The sequence below is a fragment of the Somniosus microcephalus genome, chromosome 3 (assembly GCF_052327205.1).
Source record: "Somniosus microcephalus isolate GS21.2 chromosome 3, FLI_Smic_1.0, whole genome shotgun sequence".
Lineage (NCBI taxonomy): Eukaryota > Metazoa > Chordata > Chondrichthyes > Squaliformes > Somniosidae > Somniosus > Somniosus microcephalus.
Window position 1 is genome coordinate 76449421 of NC_140989.1, and position 12046 is coordinate 76461466.

Sequence of the window (12046 nt, forward strand, 5' to 3'; positions counted from 1 at the left end):
GCTCCTTTTTCAGGATAAAAGGACAAAGTGTGACTTCAGTTCCTCCTTCAGTTCCTAATCCATTTTCACAATAGCCGTGCGTAGGGAAGCAATGGATGATGATGCATATCCATTTGGCATTTGGATTGAGCATTCATTCAACGATGCGTTAATGTTTTCTTTCTTTCCTCTCCTACTTATTTTCCTGCTCTCCAGAAGGTGCTGATTCTAATTAAAAGACAGATCCACAGGCATGGGCTGTCCTAAGAGACCTTGCCCAAATGGTTAATCTTCATGTGAGTGTTTGTCAAGACAGCGAGGAGTAGAATTTCTGCAGGGGTCCTGCTGATCTTTTGCTGTAACTTCCGAGGATCAGCAGAAGCCCTGGACAAACGGTATGAGATTGGGAGAACTCCCAAAGAAATTCTACCCCTTTGTGGAATGGAGGGTCTCTCAGTGAAATCCAGTCGTAACCGTGCCCGAATTTCCAGCAGTGTTTATGGGTTAGGAATCGGGAGCAGGAACCCTGGGAGATTTATTTTTCCCCTCACAGCCCAGAGGAACTAATGGTTTATTGAGCCTCACTTGACGTAAGCATGGGTTCAATGGACCTCTAATGAGGCCCCAAACCAACAATGAAGCCTCTCAATTTCTGTCCTCGGATATCAACTTTATAAGGCTATAAATGCCTTGTAGCATTAATAAATATTATTAGCTGGCAGATTTGAATGATTTTTTTGTGATATGTTTACAGGACTGGGCTCAGGATGAACGGATGTTGGAAGAAATGACCCGGAAGGTAGCAATGCAACACCAGGCCTACAGGTAAGCAAGGTCTCCAGTGCAGTAGAACTCTAACTGAAATACAGGAAGCCTATAATTATGTTCTCTAAGAGCTTGGTTTCTTGCAGATGTTCCTTTGATCCGTTCCTTCGTTCTGGAGAATATTTTTTCTTAGAATTACTGCCAAGTTACAGTCTAACATCGGTTCATACATTTTTGTACGCCCATATGTACCTATTCATGATACTGCTACAAACAGGATTACAGTTTTCACTTCATGTTTTAAAAGGTGACAAAATGTTACTAGTGTTGGTATCTACATTTGAAAAAATCTTAATGGTAGGTATTGACAAGAATGACAGGGTATAATTCTGTGTGGCCTCTTAGAGTGGTACATCTTGGGATATCTAACCTTGGATAGAAAACTCGGAAACACAGTTTTGATTTATAGTGTTAATGATACCAGCAGGATGTGCTGACTGTGTAAAACTCTGCATTCTGGTTATACCTCACATCAGAGATCAGATTGCCTCTGAAATTGACTATAGTCCAGCCTCTGATGTGTCAGCTGGATCACCCAAATCTTAATGCTAGTACAGATCAATTCTACCTGGGTTGCTGGTATCACATTCCTACCAAGCATAAGTCCTATGCACCCCTTATAAATGTTGCTCCACTACTCTATACCTTTTTTTTCTTATACAGAGCCCAATTTATGGCATGGGCTCCCACTATTCTAGCCTCATCATTTCCATGTACAAAGTCCAAATGATAGCACAGGCTCTGTATCGGATTAGGACAGCTCCACCAATCCATCCTCCGCTTCTTTTCAGATCTGGAGTCTGGATTGTCACACCATCTCCAATTATAACTGAGTTATAATTGTGAAAATTGTATTATGGGTAAGTGTAGGTGGTGAAGTATGGAGCACTCGAGCAATTTGGGCGTAGTCACATGAAATGCTTGGTCCTCCTTATGTTGCTTAGATGGTGTATCAACCCAAACATGATGCAAGACTTACCAGTCTCAAATGTGAAGGTTACAGATGCCAATAAATGTTACCACCCTGCCATTCATCTTAATTCATTAACCTGGTTACTGCCTGTATGGGTGTTGTTGCCGTTTACTTGATCTAGCTCTTAAATGTCTCCCTGCTTTATGCTAGCTTGGCTCAATTAGTACACTGTCCTCTCGAGATTATGGATTCAAGCCATTCTAGGCTGACACTTTAGTGCAATACTGAGGAAACGCTGCATTGTTAGAAATGCTGACCTTTGGATGAAAAGTTAAACGTCGGCCCCTTCTTCTTGTTCCACTGGTTCAGATGGGCATAAAAACTTACATGGCGCTATTTTGAAGAAGGTTACGGAGTTTTCCAAAGCCTTAGCCAACACTTCTCCCTCAATCAATACCACCAAAAATAGAGTAACTGGTCATCCAACTCACATGCTGTTAATGGGACTTTGCTGTTTGTAAATTGGCTACCACATTGTCCCAAATAACAATAGTGACTGCAATTCAAAAGTAATGTATTGGATTTGAAGCACTTTGGGACATACTGAAAGACACGATGACATGCTACATAATGGCAAGTTTGTTCTTTTCTGTATCTGTGCCCAAATATTAATTACATTTGTTCTGACAGACTGGCTTGCCAAAGATTAGTCCTTCTAACGGAGTTAGTTTTCATCTTTCCTGCGCTTCTCTTTCCCCCTCCCATTCCATGTCTGAGAGGGACTGTAGACAAGCAAACTGCTTGCAATCCTTATGTTACTATAGAGTCAAATCTAGGAAGTGGGAGAGCATGTCCTGGCTTGACTTTCCCTGCGCTTTGAGGATTTAAGCTTCTCCAAGCTGAATCTAATTGAGTTCCACTGCAGTATTTGCTTTTGTGTGAATTCCTTTGCTGATAAATGCAGGCTGTGTTGTAAGTGGATAGGGGAACTGTTATCTTTAAGGAGTGTTGGTGTTTTGGATTGAATTTTTTCTCTCTTCCCAGTGGGATGCCACCTGCAGAGGCTGAGTTGCTGTATATAAAGGAAGTGGAACAGCTCGAAGGCTTTGGGCAAGAAAGTTTTCCTGCTAAGGTACATCAGGAATTATTGCCTTAATTTAGAAAGATATCTTTTCAAATATTTTAGAATTTCACCAATGCATTGTAAGTCAATTTTTGAACATTTAACATTCATCATGTGGGACTGATGCAATTGAACACAGTTGTGGAAAAACTGAATTAGAATTTAAATTAGCAAGGAGGGCGATTCCTTTTTTAGAGTGATGTAGATACATTACTACATTACAATATACATTACAACATGAGCAACTTCAGTGCTGCAAAGGGGACAATCCAGAAAAGTTGTTAGTTGTGAACCATCCCCTTAAGTAAACATTCCGTGATCCACCATAGTATTTTTGAGATTGCAGGAGTTACAACATGCCACTCAGTTGCTTAGCCTTGACCCCCAACCAGCCTACCTTCTGCTCATTCTTTCAGTGGGCTAATGGAACAAAAATTCTGAGGCCAAATTATGGAATTTCACACCAGCCTCAAAAATGATTTTTTTTAAAACTGGTCACAGCGCTGAAGAATCATGGACAAGCACTTGAGGACCTTATCCTACAATGTTCTTTAAGAATATTTAACATTGCACTTCAATTTACTTATCTTGTGGCTACTAACTTTGAAAAATTCAACAGGTTCTTTTTTCCTCTTCAGGAGACCATTCTTCTAATGAGTGCTTCTTTAGCGAGCAAAAATAAACACTGTCAGCAATTTCAAAACCTGCACTTGTTTATTAGTTTGGGTGTAATTATGCCAGATCCCCATTATTACACTGATTCCCCCCACACTTTAGAGCATGTTCGATTTTCTGCCATAATTTCCATTGGAAGTGCCCATCGTGAAATGAATGGCATATTTGAAGCAATAATGGCACAGTCATGTGATAGTCCATATTCTGTCATTATTGCCTCACTTAAGTTTAGCTGTAATCACACCCATTTACAACAGGCATCAGGGTAGCTAGATGCCAGGCACGGAAGTTTCATAGCTTTGCACACTCCATATTTCTCTGCCAATCTTAGAACTTTTTTTGTTCCTCTCAGTTACCTTACCATCTGCCTTTCTGCCATTTGCTGTGACAGCTGCCACCTCCCTTAAGACAGGGTTGCAGTGGGTTTCCTAGTGGGAATTCCCCCTGACATCTGCCTCCTAGAAGAAAAGGACGAGGAGCAATGGAGGGAGGCCAGGCTGTTTAGGCTGTACCAGAGATGCATGACATCCAACAGTGGTATCCACACACTGGAGGGTACAAGCGGAGTTGCTTCTACCCGTGTCAGCCTGAGAAGCAGCGATAGCAGACTGAAGAGGTTGCAGAAGACGACCCTTTGCTGGCTGCAAGGCATGTTTGTGCTAAATGATACAGGAGATTTTCACTTTGACTACAAAATCTGGCCACTGCGTGAAGAGTATTGCGTACATATTCCTTCTTCTCACCACTAATATGCCATAATCTACAGAACCTTCCCTGTGAGCCACAGATCATACAGCTTCCAAAGCAACTTTCAAAGCTTGAAAAGAACAATGTCTGAACACCATATAACCAAAATGTTATTGTGCTGCTTTTTGTATGATATGTGCCTTCTTAGACATAATCTCATGCTCCGAGATGCTACCTGAGTGGCAGGAGTGCATGAGGTGGCTGGCTGCTGTCTGTCAATAGTAGCCTCTTAGAACTGAGGTGGTCCAAATCTTAAAGCAGCTAAGTCCTGAGATGGGCTTGCTGCAGACTACACTTCTTGTCTTGCTGCACAGGCAGCCTGGCTTTACTTCCTTTCTGACATCTGTGCAGACATTTACCAGGAGGGCACTTTCCTGACAGACATCATCATCATAGCATTAGTACTAGGTATTGGCACTGTGTAGCCATTGATCTGCTGAAAGAGCATGAAGCCGCATGTGATGCTGTCTACAACTCAGCCCCAGTTGCTTGGAGGCCGGAAGAGACGTCCCTCTCCAATCTGGCACCTTAGGCCCCTATGGCAGAAGTTTTGAGTGTCAGTGGAGGAAGTGCAGATTGTCCTTTGGGTTTCTGTCATGGGGCCCTTCACTGCAGAACTGCCTGAAGTTGCCACATCCTCCAGAACAGACTGCAGTGCCATAAAGCCATCTATCAGGGTACAACACATGCGGGTAGTGGTTACCTCCAGTCAAACCATCATCTGCTGCACAGTGTTGAGACACACTCCCTATTGCCTACGTTTGTTCTTCTGGAAACACCCTTCTTTGAAAATCAGGACCTGTGAGTTCTGGATCCCCTGGCTCCTCAGTTGATGGGTGATATCGTTTGTTCAGCATCTTTTGATATCTTTTGATTTTCCTCCTCATGTTCCACCTTCAGTTACTCCTGCTCGCTTATGCTCTGTGTGTCACGAAGTGTGCTCCTCTCTAGCTCACTCTCTAATCCCTTAGCATATCTCTTTGCTGGTGCTTGGGAGGGAAAGAATGGTCTCTGAAGTGCTAACAGAACTGGATGCAGAGGACTATTTCTTTCCTCAGCCATGTCTGGAGGAAGCAAAATGATGAAGATAGGTTGGAATAGATTGCTGAGGAGTAGTGGTAGGAGTCACTTGATGTAGTTAGCAAACATGTAATGTGAGATACAGTAATGTGAGAGGAGAATATCATGAAAAGCTTGAAGTTTTCACATGACCTGCTACTTCCTCCTCCCTTGCTCTGTTTATGCTATCCCTCTGCTGCAGTACTGCTCTCCTTTGGGGCCTGCAACCCACTGACCCAAACAGTGTGTCCATCCTCTGCCTAACTTCATGGAGTAGCGTTTCCATTGTTTCCTTGATGATCCGAGGGGGGCTGGCTCTTTACCCTCCTGTGGGCCCCACTGACATCCTTGGAGTTATGCTGACACAAAAATCATTTGATGTGCTGTCCCTTACTCTGCTGCTGGCCTGTAAAACCTACGGCAACAAACTATAGTACTACTCCTAGGAGCTTGCCAAGATTATCAAAATTAGGCTGACCTCAGATACTGTGACAGGGTCAGCTGACGTGAATTCTGGCACGTGAAAATGTCATCGATGCTATCATAATCCCACTGTAGCTTTGGCCCAAGATGAAAATCGAGCCCTTCTGTTTTAAATTCTGTTTGCTGGTTTCTGTGTCACCATGTTTTTATAAGACATACTTCTGCAGTTTAAAATTGTTTGCATTAACCCTCAAGAAAAGAAAACTTGCATAAATGCAGTATCGCCGAATAGCACTGATAGATTGTAAACATATTAGGTGAGATATCACTTCCATGGTAATTTTTGAAACATTACAAGTAACAGTACTTTGGTAATGTAAGAATGTTAAGTACTTCTTTTGAAATGTTAAGTACCATCCAGCAACCTTCCTTCTAGGATTCGTAAAGTTACGTGCTGGTACTTAGGTAATTTCCAAAAGTTTAGTAAATTATTTTCAAGCTGCTCTACCCTACATTAGTCCATTTACTGTAATCATATATTTCAATAATTAGAATCATGACCATTTTCATAATCTTTATGTTTGACTCTTCAGGGGGAATTTAAACTCTCCCTGATCGGCAGGAACGCAGTGTGGGAGCAGTTAAAATGGAGGAGCTCCATTACCTGCGCTGCATTTACCGAGTTGCCATTGGTTTTGGCAGTGGATGAAGTGCAGGCTGGACTCTGGTGAGAGCCTCATTAATAACTGCAAATTGGGATCCCGTGACATACGTGGGTCCCTGGCGGTATTTTGACCGGCTTCTGCATGGGACACCTGCCTTTGCTGCCCCACCAGGTAAAGCTGTTGAGAAGCCAGCGAGGCCCGCGAAGGAAAATTAAAAAAAAAAAACTTTCCTTAGTGAGGAGGAGCAAGAGAGCTCCTCCGGGTCCCACAATTAAAGTCCAGGCCTTTGTTCCCACCCTCACCAGCCGGGAGACCCTCGCAACATCCCCTCCCGGACTTACTTTGCTGCCTGCAGCCTTCTCTTGGTGGGACTGCACGATCTTCATAGCCGCCCCCCCCCCCCCCCCCCCCCACCAGCTGCTGCTTTCCACAAAAAAACAGGCGATCAGCTGAAGTGTGCCATTTAAATGAGGCCTGGCAGTTAAAATCTGCTTGGCTCTGATGAAGGCTCCCGTGCAGGATTATTTTAATGACTGCTCTATACAATTTTGTTTTAAAAAGGAATTTTGCAAACCCGCCAAAAATGTTGAGATTTGGCTGTTTGAGTTATGTGTAATGTGTAATTCTCCAGTGTTCCAATATCCACTTATGGAGCATTCCACATTATTTGAAAGTAATTTCTTTGAAAACTCAACCATTGAAACAGTGCAAATGAGGATCCACTGATTATTTTAATTAAGGTATTGTCACGTTTGGGACTTCTTGACCAGTTTCCATAATAAGGATTTGGAAAAGAGTTGCATTGAAATGTTTTTAAAGCAAAGTGCATTCACACAGGTTTTCAAAAAAGCACTGAGGTGAAAGCTGGTTAAAATGCTAATGATGTTGAAGTTGCTTTCCCGTAAACACTTCACACCCATTGTGTTGGGAAGTCCTTGGTCCTGAGTGCTCCGTAGGGGTTGTCTGGCTTAGGCCATTCCATCTGGTTGCAAAAACAGGGAGATAAAAGCAGAGACAGAAACACACAGATAGTCAGGATTTTAAATAGTCAATTTTTTGCCAGACTCAAAAGGTTAGAATACAAAAGAGTAAAATGGATTTTATTTTGTTTATGTCAAACAGGACTACCCACTCATGTGAGGCATGTTCATTATTTTCTATTACTACATGAGGGCAGGTTGTACTGATTTGAACTAAGTGAGTCGAATCATAACAGTTGCTCTACATATTTACTTACTGTAACACAAAGCAGCTTAAAATATTGACATCTGGCCTCATTGTATCAAGTGTTTTCTCGCTCCACCTTCACGAAGGTTGGAAAGGTACAGGTGGGGGCACGTGTGAAAAACAAGAATATACAGTTCAGATCACAATGGAGTAATACTGGGACACCCCTTGGTTACAAAATCATATGGTATTGGGCAGTCTGGGCACACTCCTAAATGTAAAACACTCAGACTGCTTACCGAGGGATTAGGAACACTGTACCCAAGAGAAAATCTAAGGCGGACCCAAATTTGTAACAGATTATATAGATTGATGCTTAGTAAACAAATTGTGGGATAAAGGCAGTTAATGGCCGCCCTGGTTGGAGACATGCTGGGATAACCTACTACATATGTGTACATGTACATTTCACCATCTAAATGAACACTTGCTCTCCTTTAACAGGATAACCTTGGAAATGATGCTTTTATTGGCATTTCTTTTATGGGAATATTCGTAAAGCACAGGAATGGACGACCAACTGTAACATACAGGTAAGCAGCGAAACTGCACTGGACCAAAGGCACGTGATTATTCATTTGAATTAAACTTTTGAGTTCTAAAGTTACGTTACAGCTTTTTTCTTTTGATGAGTAAAACGCTCTTCCTTTCCCCCCTCCCCTGAGGGTATTTTTACTTCCTTTTTTTTGGATGTCCTTCCACAGTGCCGCTCCTCAATCTGGAGGAAGGGCAGGTGACTTACTTCTCAGTTCTCAGGAAGAACTGATGGTATGTGCAAGTCCAGCCTACGCTGTGTCTTATTCTGTGTATAATTTTCCCTCCCGCATTCCCCCAATCAGTTGATTTTCAGATTGAGTGATTGTTTTCAGCTTTTCCTTGCCCCAGGATGGAATCCATCACTTCAATACAGTGCACCATCCAATAAGTCTCCTATGTGTGCAGAGTTTATTTGGATTATCGGCACAAGTATTTAGTGTTGACTAGAGCTGACAAAACTGGGACTCGGAATAATAAAATCCAAACCTGATCAATAATACAAAGTATCTTTAAACCTACAGATGGAATGAAATTGGAAATATTACGCACAACAAGTCTTCAATTAATGTGGAGTTAACAAGCAAAGAAGAAACTGTTCCATTTCACACAGTAAGTATCGAACTATATTGGCTAGCATTACGTACCTATTGTCTATTACATTCCTTCTTCCTGGATCTTTTGCGATCATCTTATCCTAGATTCTAGCAAATGCCTTGTACATATTTATGCTGTAATTATTTATGCTGTAATGCTATATTTCTTACACTTCTCCTAACTGCGTTGTTTGAATTAACTGTTGGATTGGATTGTTCCAGACATTAATAGAAACTATCACACCAGCTATTGAATTGCTCTCTGAATTAAATTTGAACACACTCTAATATTCCAAATGACACTACCTCTATCTACAAACTTCTTCATTCTTCAAACTTCTCCCTCCTTTGAAATCTAAGGCAAAACCTTTTTAACTCATTTAGCTCATCAAGATTAGAGCATTACTTCAGAAAATCTGATTAATGATCTGAATCCTATCAACTTCCCCCAAGGCCCAGTTGCTAAAGATGCTACTAAGTTGAACTATACAAATCAGAATGACCCATGTTCAATTCCTCATCCATGCCCTCCTTGTGGAGGCTGAGGGCGTGACTGAGGTACTAAATAAGTACTTTGCATCTGTCTTCAATAAAAAAGATGCTGCCAATATCACACTAAAGGAGGAATAGTAGAGAAATTGGATAGGATAAAAATAGATAAAGAGGAGGTACTTAAAAGGTTGGCAGCACTCAAAGTAGAAAAGTCACCCGATCCGGATGGGATACATCCTAGGTTGCTGAGGGAAGTAAGGGTAGAGATAACGGAGACTCTGGCCACAATCTTCCAATCCTCCTTAGATACGAGAGTGATGCCAGAGGACGAGAGGATTTCAAATGTTACACCCCTGTTCAAAAAAGTGGAGAGGGATAAACCCGACAACTACAGGCCAGTCAGCCTAACTTAGTAGAGACAATAATCCGAGACAAAATTAATTGTCACTTGGAAAAATATGGGTTAATAAATGACAGCCAGCACAGGAAAATCATGTTTCACTAACTTGATTAAATTCTTTGATGAGGTAACGGAGAGAGTTGATGAAGGTACTGCGGTTGAAGTTGTGTAGATGGACTTTCAAAAAGCATTTGATAAAGTATCACAATAGACTTGCTAGCAAAATTGAAGCCGATGGGATTAAAGGGGCTGCGGCAGCGTGGATATGAAATTGGCTAAGAGACAGAAAGCAGAGAGTAGTGGTGAACGGTTGTTTTTCAGACTGGAGGGGATTGGAATTAGGACTGCCCTTTTTGATATCTATTAATGACCTGCACTTGGGTATCCAAGACATAATTTCAAAATTTACGGATGACATGAAACTCGGAAATGTATTAAATAGTGAGGAGGATAGTAACAGACTTCAGAAGGAAATAGACTGGTAAAATGGGCAGACACTTGGCAGATTAAATTAACACAGAGAAGTGTGAAGTGATACATTTTGGTAGAAAGAATGAGGAGAGGCAATATAAACTAAATGGTACAATTTTAAAGGGGCTGCAGGAACAGAGAAACCTGGGGGTGTCTGCACACAAATCTTTGAGGCTGGCAGGACAAGTTGAGAAGGCTGCTAAAAAGCATACGGGATTCTTGGCTTTATAAGCAGGCATAGAGTAAAAAAGAAAAAAGAAAGACTTGCATTTATATAAGCAAGTTATGTGAAACCTTTTTAAATCACTGGTTAGGCCCCAGCTGGAATATTGTGTCCAATTCTGGGCCTTGGAGAGGGTGCAGAGGAGATTTACTTGAATGGTACCAGGGATGCGGGTCTTCAGTTACGTGGAGAAACTAGAGAAGCTGGGGTTGCTCTCCTTAGAGCAGAGAAGGTTAAGGGGCGATTTAGTAGAGGTGTTCAAAATCATGAAGGGTTTTGATGAAGTAAATAAGGAGAAACTATTTCCAGTGACAGAAGGACACAGATTTAAGGTAATTGGCAAAAGAACCAGAGGCGAGACGTGGAGAATTTATATTAGCGGGTTCCTCTAATGAGGCCATATGGGTAGAACTTAAAAACAAAAAGGGGGCAAGCACTTTGCTGGGCGTGTACTATAAGCCCCCAAACAGTCAGGGGGAGATAGAGGAACAGATATGTAGGCAAATCTCAGAGAAGTGCGAAAATAATAGGGTAATAATAGTGGGGGCTTTCAACTTCCCCAATATAAATTGGGATAGTCAGAGTGTGAAAGGCTTAGAGGGTGCAGAATTCTTAGTGCATCCAGGAGAGCTTTTTGAGCCAACATGTAGAAAGTCCTACAAGAGAGGGGGCGGTACTGGACCTAATTCTAGGGAATGTAGCCGGGCAAGTGGTGGAAGTGTCAGTAGGAGAGCATTTTGGCGACTGACCATAATTCGGTGAGATTTAAGGTGGTCATGGAAAAAGACAAAGACGGCCCGGAAATAAGGGTTCTAAATTGGGGGAAGGCCGATTTTAATATGATAAGGCAGGATCTGGCCAAAGTGGACTGGGAGCAGCTACTTATAGGAAAATCCACATCAAAACAGTGGGAGACTTTCAGAAGGGAAATAGAGAGAGTACAACGCCAACATGTTCCTGTAACGGTCAAGGGCGGGACCAACAAGCAAAGGGAACCTTGGATGACAAGGGATATACAAAAATACATTAGGAAAAAAAGGGGGGCTTTTGGCAGTTACAAAAGACTAAGGACGGAGGAAGCCCTAGAGGAGTATAAAAAGTGCAGGGGCATACTTAAAAAAGAAATTAGGAGGGCAAGGAGGGGCCATGAAATAACACTGGCGAGCAAAATAAAGGAAAATCCTAAGATGTTTTATAAGTATATTAAGGGCAAGAGGATAACCAGGGAAAGGGTAGGGCCCATTAGGGACCAAAGTGGCAATCTGTGTGTAGAGCCAGATGATGTAGGCGGGGTCTTAAATGAATTTTTTGCATCTGTGTTCACTATGGAGAAAGACGATGTAGACATAGAAATCGGGCAAGGGGACTGTGACATACTTGAACATATTAGCATCGAGAGGGAGGAGGTACTAGCGGTTTTAGCAGGCCAAAAAGTGGATAAATCCCCAGGCCCGGACGAGATGTATCCCAGGCTGTTGTGTGAGGCAAAGGAGGAGATTGCAGGGGCTCTGACACAAATTTTCAGAACCTCTCTGGCCACAGGGGATGTACCAGAGGACTGGAGAACAGCTAATGTAGTACCATTATTCAAGAAGGGTAGCAGGGATAAACCAGGGAATTACAGGCCAGTGAGCCTAACATCTGTGGTAGGGAAATTATTGGAAAAAATTCTGAGGGACAAAATTAGTCTCCAC

General features: G+C 42.2%; 1 protein-coding gene across 3 annotated transcripts in view; it reads left to right on the plus strand.

Moving 5' to 3' along the window:
- Positions 1-12046, plus strand: part of LOC147121149 (tyrosine-protein phosphatase non-receptor type 14-like) — a 311830-nt gene that overhangs the window by 242106 nt on the left and 57678 nt on the right. For all 3 annotated transcript variants that reach the window (XM_085981181.1, XM_085981179.1, XM_085981178.1), the window contains 4 exons: positions 734-804; positions 2762-2849; positions 8081-8169; positions 8695-8782. In XM_085981181.1, the coding sequence (XP_085837307.1) occupies positions 734-804; positions 2762-2849; positions 8081-8169; positions 8695-8782 (336 nt within the window). The remainder of the gene's footprint in view (positions 1-733; positions 805-2761; positions 2850-8080; positions 8170-8694; positions 8783-12046) is intronic.